Source organism: Sus scrofa, chromosome 14, assembly GCF_054392235.1.
Source record: "Sus scrofa isolate SSC_HxYL_T2T_F1_AM1 chromosome 14, Sscrofa_HxYL_maternal_Yorkshire_Landrace_v2.0, whole genome shotgun sequence".
NCBI lineage: Eukaryota > Metazoa > Chordata > Mammalia > Artiodactyla > Suidae > Sus > Sus scrofa.
In genome coordinates, this window is record NC_139396.1 from 146,688,766 (window position 1) to 146,707,663 (window position 18,898).

The following is an 18,898-nucleotide window of genomic DNA, read 5'->3' on the forward strand; positions in this document are numbered from 1 at the left end:
GTGGGTTAAGGATCCAGCATTGCCATAAGCTGTGGTGTAGGTCACAGGCATGGCTCAGATCCCACGTTGCTGTGGCTGTGGTGTAGACTGGCAGCTGCAGCTTTGGTTTGACCCCTGGCCTGGGAAGTTCCATATGCCACAGATGCGGCCCTAAAACAAACAAACAAACAAACAAACAAATCATCTATCTCTTCCGTCGCAATATGGGTTCCATCCAGATAGGGTCCTTGGTCCTTATCATTTCTGTATCCCCAGTGCCTAGAATAAGGTCTAATATGGAAAAAGTGCTCAAAAAGTATGTACTGAATCAAAACAATCAACTTAATACACCAAAATTGCCTGCAGGGGCCAGTCAAGCCATAGGTCACACACCCCCATCTGAACCATGCTTACGACCAGGCCAACTTGTCATGAGGCAATCAATACCCAGCATTGCCAAATATTCTGATTTTTCCAGAAACGCCAGATATCAGAATCTGCACCCGAAGTTCCCTGTTTTGTAAAACACTGGGAATAAGACCATTACAGGTCCATGGGCAGGGTTAGGTCGTGGGGCTCCCAATTAGTGACCTTCAGCATAAAAAAAAGGCTCTGAGGAGACTGCTGGGGGACGAGGTAGGGCAGAAAGAAATCAGCAGTGCTTTGGCGTCGTGTCTGGAGAACCAGGGGGAGAAGGAGGCCACAGAGCAAGCGACAGAGGCCACGTGACACCAAGGAGGTGGGGTTTGGTGTGTGGTTCCCCACCAAGAGGAGTGGGCACAGGGTTGCCCACTCAGCATGGGGAGGGGACTCTTGGCAGGGACTCCAGGCTCAGGAAGCCTCCATGCTGAAATGTGACACAGGGCAGCCTGAGGATGTGGGAACAGCAAAGCCAAAGAACAAAGACCTATGGGTTCCCCAAATGTTTTGCTCTATCTGGTATTTCTCCAGCCTCGCCTGGCCATGGGCTGGAAGCCCCAGTAATCACAGAAAAAGAACTCTGGTCCCATCCAGGGGGGTGAGGGATTGCGGTCAGGTTTCCTTTAAGGAAAAAAATGGCCTAACACATCTTTAAGGTTGTCGTTGCACCCCATGGCTGCTACAAGTGCTCCGTCACCCGTGTGAAAACAAGGGTGACCAAAATGAAAGATTTATTTTTTTCTTTTTAGGGCCACACACCTGTAGCATATGGAAGTCCCCAGCCATAGCCATAGCTATAGCAACGTGGGATCGGAGCTGCATCTGAGACCTACACTGCATCTGGCAACTCTGGATCTTTAACCCACTGAGCAAGGCCAGGGGATTGAACCTGCATCCTCATGGATATTAGTCAGGTTTATAACCCGCTGAGCCACAAAGGGATCTCCCAAAATGAAAATGTGAAGTTTGGCTCATCCCATCACTTCTGCTATTAAAAGGCAGTTACTACATATCAGACATGGTGAAGAAAAACGACCCCATAGAACTGGAAATGGAACCATTTAAGGACCTAAAATGAACACTCATTGCCAGAGCAAGAGACACACAGCCCTCATCTGCTGGCTGGACCTTGTGGCTGGTCTTCCTGTGTCTGTCCCACCCCCTCACAGCTGGTGGAGCCCCGCCCCCTTGTCACAGGGATTACATCAGGCCCTCCAAGCCTTAGCCGATGAGCGCACATGTTCCTCTGGGCCCCGGGATTGGTTCAGAACACGTGTGAGCCTAGGTTCTCCAAAAAACCTGGGGCAAAGGCTTGTGTGCAAGGACTTTATTTAGAAGTGTGATCGCAGGGAGCAGAAGTAAGGAGGCAGGAAATGAAGGAGGCAGAGAAAACAGGAGGGTTCTTTCTTTTCTTTCTTTTTTCCTTTTTGCTTTTTAGGGTTGCACCCGAGGCATATGGAAACTCCCAGGCTAGGGGTCACATCAGAGCCTGCAGTTGCCGACCACAGCCATGAGGGACCTTAACCCACTGAGCGAGGCCAGGGATCGAACCTGCATCCTCATGGATACTAGTCAGGTTCTTAACCTGCTGAGCCACAACGGGAACTCCACGGAGGGTTCTTTCTGATGTAAAGTACATTGGATCTCTTGTTCTCTACCTTCTAAGAGGCCACATAAACAGCTACTACTCAGTAATGTCTGCTAGAGGAAGGAAGTATCTGTTGGTCCCAGCTTCTCATTCTCAAAAGTTTTGCCCCACTGGGTGTTAACTCCCCTCCACGTCCATGCTGTATATGTTCCCAGGGAGTCCCACAGTATCTCATGCCTCAGTAGCAACAGGGAAAAAAAGGAAAGGCAGCATCAGGTCAAAGACACAGTCGGTTGTGCCCTTCTGAGGATGACCAGAGCCCACACAGAGCTCACTCCTGCTGCCGAGGTTGCAGCGACACAAGCGGGCCAAGGTCCTAAGACAGGGGAGGCCAAGTGGCTGGAAAGTGGCTCCTGAAAGGTGCCTGATATGCAATCCAACCAGCAGGGGGTCCAGGGCTTGGGCTTGGTGGTGGTGAGCCAGAGCCAGATCACGTAGAGGCTTGTTAATCCCTCATCTCGATGCTTCTGCCAGCAGAGTCCCCCATTACTTTGGCTGTTTTGTTTTTGCTTGTTTTGCTTTTGATTTTTATGGCCACATGTGCGGCATATGGAGGTTCCCAGGCTAGGGGCTGAAGTGGAGCTGTACCTGCGAGACCACACCACAGCCACAGCAATGCCGCATCCAAGCTGCGACTGCGACCTACACCACCCCTCACAGCAACACCAGATCCTTAACCCACTGAGCGAGGCCAGGGGTCCAACCTGCACCTTCAAGCGCTGAGCCACAACAGGAACTCCTTTTTTTTGGTCTTACCTCATGGGGAGATTGTGATCATTTCACATTAATGATGATCATGATCAGCATAAGGCCCATCGGTTTCCTTTTTGAACTTAAACGTGGCACTCGCTTCTCTCTGTTAAGTTGCATCCTGTTGATAGCGGCCCCATTATTTCAGCTGGTCAACATCTTTTTGTTTCTTGGTTCTGTCATCAAGAATATATGCAGTAACTTTTCCCAGCTCTGAGTCATTTTCAGTGCCCTCCAGGGCCATGGATGTAAGATGGTTTTGAAATTACAGAGAGGTGACAGATGTGAAGTCAAGGAAAGCTACCAAGACTTCATTCTGAGGGTCGCTGTTCCTCTGGTTAGATTGGGGTTGTTTCTTCCGGTGCCTTAGCATAGGTTCTCCCCAAAGTGGAGCTTGAGGGGAGGAACCCGGGTGTGGGTAGTCTATGTGGGAAGTGATCCCACAAGGTAGGAGTGAGGGTTTGAGGGGAGTGAGCCGGAGAAATAAGGGTTAATAAAGGGCACCTTCTGAGCTAATTACCACTGTGGGCAACTGGATTCAATCTTGCTAGGGACCCCCCGATAAATCATGTAGAATGTGTCCCCAGACTGTCCCACTAAAGGGCAGGATGCTGGGACACTTAGCCGCCCAACTCTCATTTCCCATTGGCTGCAAGTGCTCTCTGTGCAATAATTCCCTTTACCCCTAGGTACACTTGTCTGCACAAGCCGAACAGACCTCTTCAGCTTTGGAGAAAGCCCAGAGGCAGAGAAGCAGGGAGATGCTGCTGCAGGAACTTAAGACATCCTGGTGACATGCATGGAGCTATTGGTGAGCCGAGGGGATATGGCACAGGGTAGCCTAAGGGTCAGTCACTTAAGGAAACTGATTATGGGAGTAAAGGAGAGTGTTTGTTTGTTTATTTTTGTCTTTTTGCCTTTTCTAGGGCCACTTCCTGCGGCATATGGAGGTTCCCAGGCTAGGGGTTTATAACTGGAGCTGTAACTGCCGGCCTACGCCAGAGCCACAGCAACTCGGGATCTGAGCCGCTTCTGCAACCTACACCACAGCTCACGGCAATGCCAGATCCTTAACCCACTGAGCAAGGTCAGGGATCGAACCCGCAACCTCATGCTTCCTAGTCAGATTCATTAACCACTGCGCCACGACGGGAACTCCCAGTGTTTTTTAAGTTTTAATTTATTTTAAGTTAAATTTTATTGTAGTATAGGTGACTTATAATGTGTAAGTTTCAGGTGTACAGTAAAGTGAATCGGCTATACATCTACATATATATTCATTCTTTCTCAGATTCTTTCCCCATATAGGCTATCAGAGAGTATTGAATAGAATTCCAATATATAGTAGCTATATTGTTACTGATTTTATATATAGTAGCGTGTATAAGCCAGTACTAACCTCCCAAACCATCCCTCCCCTCAGCGTTTCCCCCTTGATAACCATAAATTGGTTTTGAAATTTTTGAGTCTGTTTTTGTTTTGTAAATAAGTTTTGTATCATTTTTTTACTAGATTCCACATAAAAGCAGCATCATTATATTTATCTTTCTCTGTCTGATTTACTTTACTTAGTGTGATCATTTCTAGGTTGATCCATGTTGCTGCAAATATCATTATTTCATTCTCTTTTTATGGCCAAGTAATATTCCATTGTGTATATGTACCGCATCTTCTTTATCCAATCTTCTGTTGATGGACATTTAGGTTGCTTTCATGTCTTGGCTATTGAAAACAATGCTGCAATGAACACTGGGGTGCATGTGTCTTTTCGAATTACGATTTTCTTTGAGTATATGCTCAGGAGTGGAATTGCTGGATCATATGATAGTTCTATATTTAGTTTTTTATGGAACCTCCACACTGCTCTCCACAACAGTTGCACCAACCTACATTCCCACCAGCAGTATAAGAGGGTTCCCTTTTCTCTACACCCTCTCCAGCATTTATTGCTTGTAGATTTTCTGATGATGGCCCTTCTGACTGGTGTGAAGTGATATCTCACAGCAGTTTTGCCTTAATCTAATAATTACTGATGTTGAGGATCTTTTCATGTGTATTTTGGCCATCTGTATATCTTCTTTGGAGAAATGTCTATTTAGGTCTTCTGACCTTTTTGATTGGGGCTTCTCTTTTTGACATAAAGTTGTATGAGATAAGGAAAGTGTATAAGACACACCATGAAACCCCACTCTATTTTCCAGCTGAAGATGTCAGTTTGGTTCCATCCTTCCCTCTTCTGCACTGTGCAACGTGTGTCCAGATACTCGGGGTGCAAAAGTCATGGAGCAAGGGCCTGTCTCTAGCTTTCATGCGTTCCCAGGTCAGAACTCCCACCCTACTCTCACCCCCATCTGGTGGTGCCTGGGGGAAGCTGTAAGGGGTGATCACATGGGCTTAGGATGAGTAAAGTTCCCACCAGCTGGTGGCTTCAGAGTCAAGTTCCTCCATGTAGTCATGGGGCCTGCACACCAGATGGCGGTGACCATAGTTCGGCAAGTATCTCTTCTCACCCTGGGGAAGCCTGAACTTCTGTTGTGGTTGCCTTGTCCTGGGCCAGTGGACCACGACACATGCTGTGGGTGAGTGGAGCTTCCCCTCTGAGTCAAGAAATGGATATTCCCACTGCCGAAGGCCACAGAATCAGAAAAGAGGCAGGCCTTGGCATCAGGATACATAGGTCTTGCTGTTGGGGTCCAATCAGGAGAGAGAAACCACCCAGTAATTAGAACAAGGAAAGGTTAATACATCAAATTATTAACTATAACGGGGGACTGAAGTACCAAGAGATTGGCTAGTAAGAAGTAAAGAGAACTTTTAAAAAACACAGCAATTACAGATCAAATACACTTGCAAATAGCCAATGTGTATTGGCTTGCTAGGGCTGTCATACAAAGGGCCACAGACTGGGTGTCTTAAACAACAGAAATATATCTTCTCACAGTTCTGGAGGCCAGAAATCCAAGATCAAGTTTCAGCAGGATTGATTTCTTCCAAGGCCTCTCTCCTTGACTGGTGGTTGACCGTCTTTTCCCTGTGTCTTCACGTGGTCTTCCCTCTGTGTGTTATCTGTGTCCTAATTTCTTCTTATAAAGACATCAGTCATACTGGATTAGGGACTATGCTAATGATCTCATTTTACTTCTTTAAAAACTCGATCTCTGGATAAAGTCATATTCCTGGGTGGTTAGGATTTCAGTGTATGCACCTGGAGACAGGAGTCGCGGTCCATTTCATAACAACATATAGCATAACATAACTTCTTTGCTACCACCCCAGAGGGCCTTAGGGCTGTGATCTAAACCTTATTGGAGAGAGCATGTTCATGGCTTTTACTCTATGCATGGAAGTCATGACAGTGGAACTTGCTAGAAATCTGTCTTCTAGAACTTTCTGGAAATTTACCCTCTTAGGTGCCGGAGAGGGAGATATTTGTTGGAAGGTATCTCAGTGGAGGAACTCTGTGACAAAATCACCTGGAGAGGGTGCCGGGAAGTTGCCAGCTGTTGGGGGCTGCTGGCCAGCAGGCACAGGAAGAGCTGGGTGCCGAGGAAGCTAGGTATGCTGTAAGAACCAGAGAAGCCACCCCTTCTGCAGGAGCAGCATTGCTCAAAAAGCCTGTCAGACACACCAGAACCAGGAAACGAAAACCTTTACCTCCTGTGACTTTTCTCCAGTGTCCCCTACTGGCAAAGCTGAATATGGGGCCACATGCAAAGGGCTTAGCTCCATTTTCACAGAACAGAGCAGAGAGCTTAGAGGCAGTGGTTGACAGGTACAGCCACAATTCCTCCTTTCAGGGAATTCTTTCCCCCTACCCTTTGCAGAAGTCTGCTGGTGCCTCAGCCAGAGTCTGGGGTTGGACCTGTGAGTCCTAAGAGGGGCATTTCTGTTATTCAAGAGATTATTCTTCAGTGGAGTTCTTTAGAAAGTCACAGCCTGGCCTGAGCTGTCCTGTGAACAGCTGGAGAAGCAATCACTGGTGGCACCCCTTGGGGATGAGGTGCCCAACAGAGTGAGGGTGAGATTAGGGAGCTCAGCAGGGTTAGCAGGAACAGCCTGTGACCAGCAGAGAAGGCTGGAGGCAAGGACCAGAGGGACCAGCCCAGGAGCATCCCTGAATCCAGCCCTTGGAAATCATCTGAACAATGGAGATGGGGATTTTTCTGGAGTGAAGAGGAAGACACAAGCTCTAAAGTTTGGAAAGGAGGCATAAAACAATGACATGGACCGAGGCTGGAGAAACACAGGAAATACAATTAGAATAGAATATCATTTGGATCTAAAGGGTTAGTACAATTATTATAGAGGGAAAAGTTCAAAATTGTTTCTTCCCTTTCATGTATCTATGATTTTAGTTGTTGGTACTGTGATAATTCAGCCTCGGAGCAATAAGAGAACTACACTACAGAACTGAAAAAAGAAAGTTTTCTTTATGACGCAGCATGATAATGTGAGAAAAAAGAATGTATACATGTATGTGTGACTGGGTCACCTTGCTGTACAGTAGAAAATTGACAGAACACTGTAAACCAGCTATAATGGAAAAAAATAAAAATCATTAAAGTAAAAAATAAAAAAAGAAAGTTTTCCTTAAAATCATCTTCCTATCTGAGCCAGCAACGAATTCCTGTGTGTGACACATGTAAACAAAATTGCTTCATATAATCTATGGTAGACCTTTCTTGTGGATGGAAAATACATTATTTTTCTAGGCAACCTGATCCTGGTTCTGCCACTAGCATGCCTGTAGTGTGGACAACCTCTCTGAGCCTCAGATTCTGTATCTATAATACCAGCAGAGGGATTAGTTGTGAAGGTGGCTCCCATATCTAACACCGTGTTTCATCTTATTTCACGAATAACCTGCAAAACTTGAATTCATAAATGCGATAAATCATAGGGTAACCTATTTGCCCTACTAATAGGCTTTTTATTCCATTTCTCAAATGATTCACCACTGAATTCCTTCAAAAAGAAAATTAACTCTGTGTCTACCATGACTTGGCTCGCCTTGACATTTCAGAAACATGGCTGTTAAAGAAAAGAGTAGCGCAGCCTGTCTTAGTCTGTTCTGGCTGCTATAACAAAAGAGCAGAAACTGAATAGCTTATAAACACCAGAAACGTATTCTTCACAGTTCTGGAGGCCAGAAGGCTAAGATCAGGGTGCCAGCATGGTTGGGTTCTAGTCAGAGCCCACGTTGGGGTAGCCGACTGCAATTTCTATGTCCTCACATGATAGAAAAGGCCAGGATGCTCAGCCTGGCCTCTTTTATCAAGGCACTAATCCCACTCACCAGGGCTCCACCTTCCTGATTTAAGCACCTCCCAAAGGCCCCCACCTCCTAATGCCATCATTTTGGAGATTTAGTTTCAACATAGGAATTTGGCAGGGAGGTAGGTGGCCCAAACAACCTATAGCACATCCATAGTGGAAATAGTGTAACTGCCTGTTTGAAATATTCAGGAATTCAGGATTCTGGCAGAAGGTAATAAATTATAATCACTCCCTTACACTTGCCTGCGGCCAGTCTTCCTTAAATCAAGGAAGCGTCCTTACCTGGTAAGATATTATGGACGATATTGAAGTCTCAGGCCCAGGGGACAGCAAACAAAAAGACGAGATGCGTTCTTGCCTAATGATGCACGACGAAGAAGGTTCGTTCCTTTCACTGAAGGCGTTGATAGTTCTTTCAAAGCAAACATCTCTGGTATGAATAAAACTGTCAGGTCTCCTTAGCTATTTACACTTCAGTGTAACTGCATGCATAAGCTGCTCCCCCGAGGAATCTTGGAGAGCAAGGCCTTGGAGGCCTCAGCTGGAGGTCCCAGGTTGAATAAAGACAAAAGTGGGAGCATGCATGGGTGTTGGGGGACCTGGGGATGCAAGGCTGGGGGTTAGGTGGCACGAGTGAAAGTACCATATTAGACTCTCTCCCGTTTTAGACTAACTCATGGCCAAGTACCCAGTGGCTGACACATGAGGGCGCTCAATAAATAGTCCATGAATGATTCTGGCGCTACGTCCCGGCCAGCAGGCTCTGTTAAGAGGTGTGGACGTGCTCTGCAGAAAACTGTTAGTTCCTGCCGCCCACGCGTGAGGAAGGCGCGTCAGCGAATGGAAGCAAGTTCTGAGCGGCAGGAGACCACGGCGGCTCCCTCGGCTGGCCCTAGGGAGATGGTAACTCAGGCAGATGCGGGCGCCCAGTCCCCCGCATAGACGATCAGGGTCAGGATTTGGCTGAGGAGGAGCCTTTGGGCCTTTGGAACAAGGTCCCAGGGCCGGTGCGGAGGCCGAAGTCGCGGTGTAGACCGGAGGCAGCGGGAGGGCAGGAAGGTGGACTCTGACCAGCGCCCCATTATCAAGCGCCGCGAAGTCGGCAGGGCGCACTCTTCAGTCCGCCCGACTGGGAACGCTGCGTGCGCCGGGTCTGCGGAGCGCGCCCTTCAGGTCACTTGGAGCGCAGTGGACGCTGCAGAACTTTCTCCTGGAGATTGCGCGCGCAGCTCCGGGACCCCTGTGGATCTCTGCAAACTTTGCCCAGGACGCGTCCGGTGCGCGCGACCAGCTTTGCCTGCCGAGGGCGCCCTCCCGCGACGACGCGCGCGACCGTTGAGAGCGCGCCCTCCCCGACGGGGCGCGGCGGCGCGGTGGTCCCGCGCGCGGCCGACTCTGAGAAGCGCGGGGTCCCGAGTCGGAGGCGGGGCCCGCAGCCCCGCCCGCCGGGTCGGCGTCCTGCCCGGGGCGACTCCTCCCCTGGCCGCGTTGCGGCTTTACTTTCGCTTTCGTTGGAGCGGCCGCAGACCCTCGGGGCGGAGGGACGGAGACAGCGCCAGTTCTGGCCGCCGTGGGAACGGTAAGTTCGACCGCCGCGCTTCCGCCCTGCCCTCCTTTCGCCCGCGTTCTCCCTGGCCGTCCGGCTGCCCTCGCTCCTGCCACCCCGAGCGCCGTCGGTGGGATTCGATCCCCAGGGACTGGGCGGCCCCCGACGGCTCCACTGAACTTGAGGGAGAGAGCTCTGCCCGCCCCCAACATCACTTGCCTTGCTCAGCTTGTCCCTCCCTTCCCTCCTAGTCGCCGGGCTTGGGTCACCGGTGCTCTTCGGGATTTGGCAGAGAAGGGGGGATGGATTTGGAAGGGTGGGAAGGGCCTGGGCTGGCTAACAGTGAGAGCTCCCTTGTGGGGCAGCCGTGGGTTCAGTCCCCCCCTCCCCCCCACTCTGTTTCTCTGCTGTGAGGCCTTGGCCCTCTCTGTGCCCGTCTGTGTAATGGGGATAGTGGTGGGCCCGGGGTGGCGGCTGCTGCGAGGATGGAGTGAGGGGGTTGGGGCGCAGAGCAGTGCTGTCAGGGTGTGTAAGCTCCTGTCATCCCCTCATCACTGTGCCTGGTGCAGGGCGCTGGAAGATTCTTTGAGGAAGTGGAAGAAGGCAGGACTCTCAGGCTGCAGCTCTTCGCCGTTGTATTCACCTTTGACTTTTGTGGGGCAGTAAAATTATTTGTGGGTGAGTCTAGTGAGTCATTCCCAAGCTTTCTCCCTTGAACTCCTGGGCTGGCTAAGGGCATGGCCCTAAGGTTTGTTTGCTTACAGACTGTTTCCTCCTTCAGGGTCCACAGCCAGACTTTCATCTAGGATAGCCAGCCACTGTCTAGGTTCATAATTCACTTCTGTCTTCTATTAGCTGTGTGGTTTAGGGCAGGTTACTTAATCCCTCTGAGGAAACCAAAGTTTCTTCAATACAGGATCAAGGCTCCAGCTTCCTAGCAGTCGTGTATCAGTTGTCAGTGGAGTACTTCAGTGCCCAGCAGAGCCCTCTCCTTCCCCAGATGCTGGAGGTGAGAGGTGGAGGTCCTGTGGGCTTCTTCTCTTGGAGCCTTTTAGGGTGATTGTCTTCACTGGGACACAAGTGAGGTACCAGTCGTGTTGTGTCATTTTCCAGGGGAAGCAGCTGCAAAGAAATTCAGACAATGGCTGGGAGGTGACCTGTACCAGTCACCTATGAAGCTGTGTGTGGAAATAATTGCTAGAGGAGTGTTCTGTTTCAGTTTCCACAAAAGGTGCTTAAAACATGAATGTGATTTCAAGGTACTGGTGAGGGTTGACAGTTGGCTGTTGCCTTAGTCTTGAGTTCTGCGGAGAGCGGTGATAACAGGGAATATTTATTGAAGGTTTAGACACCATGTTTAGCATTTTACATGCATCGTTTTGTTCATCCTCAGAGTCACATGTGACTTAGGCATCACCGTTTTCCCATTTTACAGATGAGGAGACTGAGGCTTAGAGAGATTGAGTAGTTTGTTCAATGTCTGTGGCTAATAGATGGAGGCACTGATCGAACCTTAGATCTTTGGTTCATCATGACTGGGCTCTCAAGCATCCTCCTGGGTCTCTTTGGTTCTGTTGTCTGTCCCATATCAACAATTTATTCAGGGCTGTGAAAGATTTAAAGTTTTTAAGTATATTTCAGTTTTCACATTGATAAAGAAATTTTCGTTGAGTGCCTACTGTGCACCTGGCACTTTTCTTTGACTGGAACTAAAAAAAAAGGATGTTTAGGAGAAGCTCTCAGCCTACAAAAAGAGCCCTAGTGGATAATAGTGAAAGTATCCATAATCACTGAGTGCTTACGGAGAGTGCCTGTAACAGCGCCAGCACTGCTAATGCTTTAAGTGTTTTATATGTCAATTTATTTAAAGAGAATATAGATGTGTTTAACAATTGAATAAGCAATTATCTGTTGAATAACTGCCTGCTCCTTGCAGTCTGAGTCTTACGAAGGGAACAGATAAAAGCAAATAATGCCAGGCAGGCCTTCTCCAGGCACAGCTGACCGAGATAGGCCTGGATTGTCTTGGGCTGTGGAGATGAGTGGAAATAAAAGGGCATCACAAAGTCTTGGCTTGACTGAAACGATGTGACCAAGATGAGGCACCCCACTCAGTCACCACTCTCATTCTGGGTGAACTCGATTTCACCCAGAAATGAAGCCCAGCCTCGTAGGAATAAGAAAGGCACTGCATGATTAGCCTTAGAGATTTAAGAGTAAAGTCCCACACTGTCATGCTGGGGACACACACCGTGGCAACTTCTTAGAAGGGACTCTAGCTGCAGCCTCCTCCCCAGCAGACAGTGTTCAGCATCAGCCCAGAAAGACAGGTTTCAGATAGAAAACCCATCTGATCTGGTGTCTGCAGAACCTCCTATCCCTGAGCTGTAGAAGAAATCAGCCTGTAGCTAAGGCCCAAGCCCCCTCTGAGTGGCTGGAAAGGATGAGGGGTTTATGCTGCACCCCTCATTGATGGAGCTTATCAGATATTTAATGAGGGTGCAGTTCCCTGTGCCTCCCTTGCACCCCCCCTTCTCTGCTTCCCCTCCTCGGATCTCAGGTCAGACATTTGCTCCCCTGAGAACCCTCCCTAATTCCTCTGGGGCTCAGTCGGGTCCCCTACTGTGGCCACAAGTTGTTGGTCCTTATGGTTCAACATTTGTGCCACCCATTTATCAAGGCCTATCTCCCAGTGAGGCAGGGCCGGGACTGTGGAGCCCCTGGTGCACAGGACTTCCAGGAAATATGTTTTAATAATGGTCACGTTGTTTTATTCTTCTAGATCCGAGATTCAGTTTTGAAAATTAGCCTTAGCAAAAGACCCAAGGCTTCAGTACCACATGTCCCAGTTAGTATCTTTTTCTGGTGGCTATTGTATTCTGTTAACTTGTTAATTTTGAAAATACCGCAGTGCTTTGCTAAAAATGCTCCACAGTGAAAAGTAACCAAGTCTCTATAAAGGAGGTGACATGAAAATGACTGAGTACTTTCTGTGCGTGCCTGGACTTATGCTCATCTCCTCTGGGGTTAGGGTTATCTCTGTTTTTGAGAAAAAGTTTGGGTCCTAATCTGAAACATCTTACTCCCTCCCACCTGGAATCAGATTGGCGGCCATGGCAGGGTGTTCATGACGTATTGAGGCATGGGATGGCCATTGGACCTCTCAGGGTCTTTGTAGCAATCCCACTCTCCCTTTCACTTCTCTCATTGCCCAGCTCACCCCTATATAAGGGCCGAGGTGACACGATAATGCCACTCAGGGCTCAAGGCCACAGGCTTGGTGCTTTGCTCTCTTGGATGGCTCCCCCCAGCTGGATTCCTTCTCCCCCCCTGCAGAAGTCCCTGCCTGTGCTCTGGGACATAGCATATTCTGTCAGATGCATGTCTTCTTGTTTCTTCTTGTTTTCCAACCACGTGGAAACTTTCCTGGGTGAGCCTGATAGGAACACATACCTGCACACACATGCGTGGCCAGCTCTGCAATCATTCCGAGGTTGAGACCAGCGGGAATTAGAGTCTGGAAGATCTGTGACTGAAGGGCAGTCCCTTTCCGGAAAAGGAAACAGGACTTGGTTTAGGAGAAACAACTGTAGCACAGGCCCTGCTTCTGACCAGCTGCTTCACTTTCCACTAGTTCTCTTTTCTTGGCCCGTTGTTTCTTCCAGCTTTCCGTTCAATTAATATTTATTTTGCAAATACTTCCTGTGTGCCAGGCGCCTCTGCCATGATGAACTTACATTGTTGTGTTTGAGGCAAGTAGAGTGCAAATAAACAAGACAATACAGGAGTTCCCATTGTGGCACAGCAGAAACAAATCTGACTAGGAACCATGAGGTTGCGGGTTCGATCCCTGGTCTGGCTCAGTGGGTTAAGGATCTGGAGTTGCCATGAGCTGTGGTGTAGGTTGAAAATGTGGCTCGGGTCTGACATTGCTGGGGCTGTGGCATAGGCTGGCAGGTGTAGCTCTGATTTGAACCCTAGCCTGGAAACCTCCATATGTCTCAGGTGCGGTCCTAAAAAGCCAAAAAAAAAAAAAAGGCAATACAAGGGCAGTAAAGGGAAAGGGGAGAGGGAGGGAGCTGTGAGGTCAGTGTAATCAGGGAGGACCTTCCTGCGGAGGTGCCACCAAACTGAGTTCTGAAGATGGATAACTAGCCAGCTGGGCAAAGGGGGCTTGTCCAGCAAACGTTTGGGTGGTGACTTCCAGAAAGGGAGACCCAGAGGCCCCGAAGGAGCCTGAAAGGAGCATAGTAGGTCCAAGATGTTAGAAGGCTGCGAGGCCGAATGATGTGATGGTGAAGGGTGGGCTCTGATTGCTTGTTTCCGGCTTCAGATCCGAGTCTAGTTTACTTGTTACTTAGCCTAAGGTCAGGAACTAGCCCTGTCTAGCCTCAGCTTCCTCATCTGTCAGAAGGCAGTGATCAGAGAGCTGATCCAGCAGCATTTGGGGGTATATTAACTAAGGTCATGCTTATGAAACAAGGAGCACAGCAGATGATAAATGTCTCTATTCTTATTCTTGTTATTTTTACTTCTTAAAGTAAAGGGAGTAGTAGGTGAGTAGGGGATCCAATTGGCCAGTAGTTATCCTAAATCAGAGGTTGCACCTTTTTTGTAAAGGGCCAGGTAGTAAATATTTTAGGCTTTTCAGGCCACATATTCTCTGTCACAGTTACTCAACTCTGGCTGTGGTGGGAAGGCAGACACTGACAAGACATAAAGGAGTAGGTGTGGCTATTTTCCATGAAAGCTTTAGTTATAAAAAGGGCTGGTGGGCCCTAGCTTGTCATCAGCTCCAGTACTAGATGATGAAGAACCTTAAAATCCAAGGAGTTCAGTTGAAGATTTGAACTTTTAGGTGTTAGGGGGTCTCTTGCAGATTCTCGAGCAGAAAAATACTTTGATGGAAACCTATTTTGATAGAACCATGTAAAACAGTCTGAAACAGAGCTTTAAACCCCAAGTCACTGCTGTTTTTGAACCGGGTTTGAGTGATAACGGGCAGGGGATGAGCATCTTATAACGTGTTGGGATTTAGGGGGAGTTTCTTGTTACAGACCTTGGCAGACCTTCTACAGCTTGTCATACGTGGTGGATAGTTGACAAAATCATGAGTGCTGGGTTAGAAGCTCCCTGAGGGGCAGGGATCTTTCTTTGCCACTGTGTAGCCAGGCTCTGGAGTAAGGCCTAAAATAGAGCTGGCACGCAAGCCCTTGAATGCATTGTTGGTGCAGCAGCCCTGAAGCCCAGACAGGCAGGATGGCTCATCTCCAGGCTTAATTAAAAACTGTGTTACTGAGTGAGTGTCATTTTAAAATCTCATGCGGCCAGTTGATGCCACTGGGTACCAATTTTCTGGTTGTTTTTTCCCATCCAGATGGCAGACGATCAAGACTGTGTCGTCCAGCAGGGGGCTGGGGACTCAGAAAGCAGAGATACGGTTGATGCGAAGCCAGACCGGTCCTCTTTTGTCCAGTCACTCTTCAAGTAAGTTTCCTTCCCTGCTGAGTTAAAAGAGGGAGCCTGGGCCGCTTGAGCTTGCCAGGCCTCTGCCACCTCCATGCACCCATGAGGAAGGGATCCTTTAAGGCAGGAGGTCTGTGCTGTGCACGTGAGATTTGCACAGAATCCTGCCAGCCACATGTAACAACACTGGGGTCCCCTGTGCACTCCCATGTCTCTGGACAAGCCCAGGTATGGGGGAGCCAAACTCTTGGGCATCTCCTGCTTGGCGGTGGTATGGCTGGGTGGCAGCTACCCAGGAGTGCGGGGCGGTCCCCATCAGAGGTGATTTGCAGCCAGCCTCCTTCAAGGCAGAGCGTGGGCTGCTCTTGCCAGCTGGCACCAAGCTTGGCTGAAAAGTAGAACCGGGGGCCGCAGGATAGGAAGTTTGGTGTCCTCTGCTGATTCCTCCCTTCTCCTTTTTGGGAGTTCACTTTGTAAATGCTATACTTTATATTTCATAATAATAATAGCTTAATTTATTAAGTTTTTGTATGCAGAGTTGCATGTAGTCCTCACAAACCTAGGAGATGGTTCTACTGTTACTACTGTTACCATCGCATAACAGGTGAGTAAGCTAAGGCATTAAGAGGTTTAGGAGTTCCTGTCGTGGCTCAGTGGAAATGAATCTGACTAGTTTCCTGAGGACGCAGGTTCAATCCCTGGCCACGTTCAGTGAGTTAAGGATCTGACATTGCCATGAGCTGTGGTATATGTTGCAGACAGGACTCGAGTCTCGCCTGGCTGTGGCTGTGGTGTAGGCCAGCAGCAGTAGCTCTGATCAGTACCCCTAGCCTGGGAACCTCCATATGCCACAGATGTGGCCCTTACAAAGACCAAAAAAACAAAAAAGAGAGAGAGAGAGAGAGATTTAATAACCTGCCGTTCATTTTTTATTCTTAAAAAAAATTTTTTATTAAAGGATAGTTGATTTACAACATTGTACCAATTTCTGTTGCGCAGAAAGGTAACCCAGTCATACATATATATACACATTCCTTTTCTTATATTATCTTCTATCATGTCTGTCCCTAGAGACTGAATATAGTTCCTTGTGCTATATGGTAGAAGCCCATTGCTTATTCATTCTGAATGTAGTAGTTTGCATGTACTAACCCCAAACTCCCAGTCCATCCCACCACCCCCTCTTTGGCAGCCACAAGTCTGTTCTCTGTGTCTGGGAGTCTGTTTATGTTTTGTAGACATGTTCACTTGCACCATCTTTCAGATTCCACCCATGAGTGATATCACATGGTATTTATCTTTCTAATTTCACTTAGTTTGAGAATCTCTAGTTGCATCCACATTGCTGCAAATGGCATTATTTCATTCTGTTTTATAGCTGAGTGGTTTGATTTATATACCTCATCTTCTTGATCCATTTATCTGTCAGTGGACATTTAGGTTGTTTCCATGTCTTGGCTATTGTGAATAGTGCAACTATGAACATATGGCTGCATGTATATCTTTTTGAATTAGAGTTTTGCCTGAATATATGCCCAGGAGTGGGATTGATGGACCATATGGTAGTTCTATATTTAGCTTTCTGAGGTACCTCCATACTGTTTTCCATAGTGGTTGTACCAGTTTACATCCCACCAACAGTGTAGGAAGGTTTTCTTTTCTCCACACCCTCTCCAGCATTTGTTTTTTTTTTTGTTTGTTTTTTCTTTTGAGGTTTTTGAAAAATGTATTTTCTTTTTTTAAAAATTTTACTATAGTTGATTTACAATTCCAGCATTTGTTGTTTGTAGACTTACTAATGATAATAGCCTGCCTTTCTTTCTTTCTTTCTTTCTTTCTTTCTTTCTTTCTTTCTTTTTGTCTTTTAGAGCCACACACTCGGCATATGGAGGTTCCCAGGCTAGGGGTCGAGTCAGAGCTGTAGCTGCCAGTGTACACCACAGCCACAGCAACATGGGATCTGAGCTGCAGCTGCGACCTGCACCACAGCTCTCTGCATCATTGGATCAAACGTGCGTCTTCATGGATCCTAGTCTGATTTGTTTCTGCTGCACCACAGTGAGAACTACAAGCCTGCCTTTCTGATGGTAGTTAATATATGGTCAAGCTGAGATTAGATGGTACCAGTACCCCTCACTTAACTCTGCTGTGTTTTCCATTTAAAAGTAGGGCCGTGGGGACCGGGAGGAGCCCCGTACTTCCCCTTAACCTTGGTCACGGAGGGGCAGTGAGTGGGGCTTCCTGGCAAGAGGCAGAAGTGGTCTGTGATTCAGAAGCATCAGGCTTCTTGGTAGCTCCTCAGCCAAGCTCTACATAGGGGGGACAGTGAGGGGGATAAAGGCTGAGGTTAGAGAGTGCTCCCAAGCAGTGCTCAGGAGGGGAGGAGCTGATGGGGCACCCCAGCTCCCTGCAACACCCCAGAGAGAGCCTGGGGACAAGTCACCCCTAAGGAGACTCAGAAAAGTGGGAAGACCCCAGCACCCTGAGTCCAAATTCCATTGGCATTGGCTGCCATTTAGGGTCAAAGATATTTGATGAGATGACTGGAAAATATATCTCCATCTCCTGAAAACTTTTCAAAGCCATGAGGTCAAGTAGTTTAGCTAAACCACTCCCCAGGCCTTCAAAGGTTTTGCTCAAATTCCTCCAAAATAATGTAAAACGACTCTCCCCCCCCCCTTCCATTTTAAAGTGATGTAGAATTCTTGTCAAAATAGTTGCAAAGCAGGTAGTAATATTTCACTTTTCCCACTTCTCTGAGTATCCAGATTAAGCAGGTTGCCTCTAAGTGAAAGAGAAACAGGAGTCGTGTAAGAGTCATTTCATGTCTTAGTAATGCCTTTTGTTGTGCTTCCCAGAAATTATGAAAATGAAGGGTGTTTTATAAATAGCACCATTTAAAAATCATTCCCTTAAATGTATCTAATAGAGTCTAAACCCTTAGTAATTTTATCCCCAAAAATGTGAATAAGCTGTTCCCGTAACATCTAGAATTTTTGTTGTTTCTTTTCTCCCCCAAACTCTTTTTTTTATTGTTTCTCCCCCCAATATTTTATTCTGATACAATAGATTTAGTTGCCTGAAAGTCTTTTATTGTGGCATTAGTTCACTATTACCTTTTTCTCCTATTTTTCATTTTTTAGAGATAGAAGTGCTGGGGAATCATGAATAAATATATGAGATGGCAGGAGTTTTGTTATGATAATGTCACTTAATTCTTTCAGTTCCTTCCAAGTTCTGTGCCAAAAATGACAACTCAATGAGGTCCTTTTTCAGTGGTATTGGAAACAAAGAATTGGAAATTACCTGACTTACAAAAGGAATTGTTACTCAGCCCTTAGAGACATTTATTTTTTTCAGTTTCTGGGAAGTACAGCAAAAAAGACTTTATCAGAACTTCTCAAACAACTGTTAATTAAACCTGTTCCTTTTTTACTTAAAGGCAACTTGTTTAACCCAAAATATTCCAGTAGCAATCAGATAATTAAAACAGCATTAATAAGCATTCGTCAGCATCCTTTCTTCGTAAAATGCTTTTAAGCTATATGCCCTTTATTTATTTATTTATTTTAATGAGTCCTTTCTCCTCCTAAGCAATTTGTCTTTCTCTGTTCTCTGCCTCAGTTAGTGGCACTGTCATTCATCAGTCACCCAAGCCAGAATCCTAGAAGTCACCCTTGATTCTTGTCTTTGCCTTGTCACTTGCCCTCCACCTCTGCTCCTCATCAAATGTATTAGAATCTAACAATTTTGCCCCTTCAACTCTTTCATTTTGTATTCTTCCGCTACTTCTTGATTAAAAAAAAAGTGCT

General features: G+C 47.3%; 2 protein-coding genes across 23 annotated transcripts in view; one reads left to right on the top strand and one right to left on the bottom strand.

Moving 5' to 3' along the window:
- NRAP (nebulin related anchoring protein) overlaps positions 1-9,493 on the bottom strand; it is an 89,893-nt gene extending 80,400 nt beyond the window's left edge. For 10 of the 16 annotated variants that reach the window (XM_084993305.1, XM_084993295.1, XM_084993304.1 and 7 more), the window contains exon 1: positions 8,357-9,493. Coding sequence is in view for 3 of the 16 variants with exons in the window: in XM_084993287.1 (XP_084849413.1) it covers positions 5,308-5,472 (165 nt within the window). In the remaining 13 variants the exon portion in view is untranslated. Of the gene's footprint in view, positions 1-2,803; positions 2,974-5,307; positions 5,481-8,356 lie in introns of all 16 variants that reach the window. The other 6 variants (XM_084993296.1, XM_084993290.1, XM_084993286.1 and 3 more) reach the window with 2 other exon arrangements.
- A 79-nt stretch (positions 9,494-9,572) lies between these two features.
- Positions 9,573-18,898, top strand: part of CASP7 (caspase 7) — a 31,932-nt gene continuing 22,606 nt past the window's right edge. For 4 of the 7 annotated variants that reach the window (XR_014826252.1, XM_021073318.2, XM_021073322.2 and 1 more), the window contains exons 1-2: positions 9,573-9,653; positions 14,998-15,107. Coding sequence is in view for 6 of the 7 variants with exons in the window: in XM_021073322.2 (XP_020928981.1) it covers positions 14,998-15,107 (110 nt within the window). In the remaining variant the exon portion in view is untranslated. Of the gene's footprint in view, positions 10,299-14,997; positions 15,108-18,898 lie in introns of all 7 variants that reach the window. The other 3 variants (XM_021073323.2, XM_084994349.1, XM_021073319.2) reach the window with 2 other exon arrangements.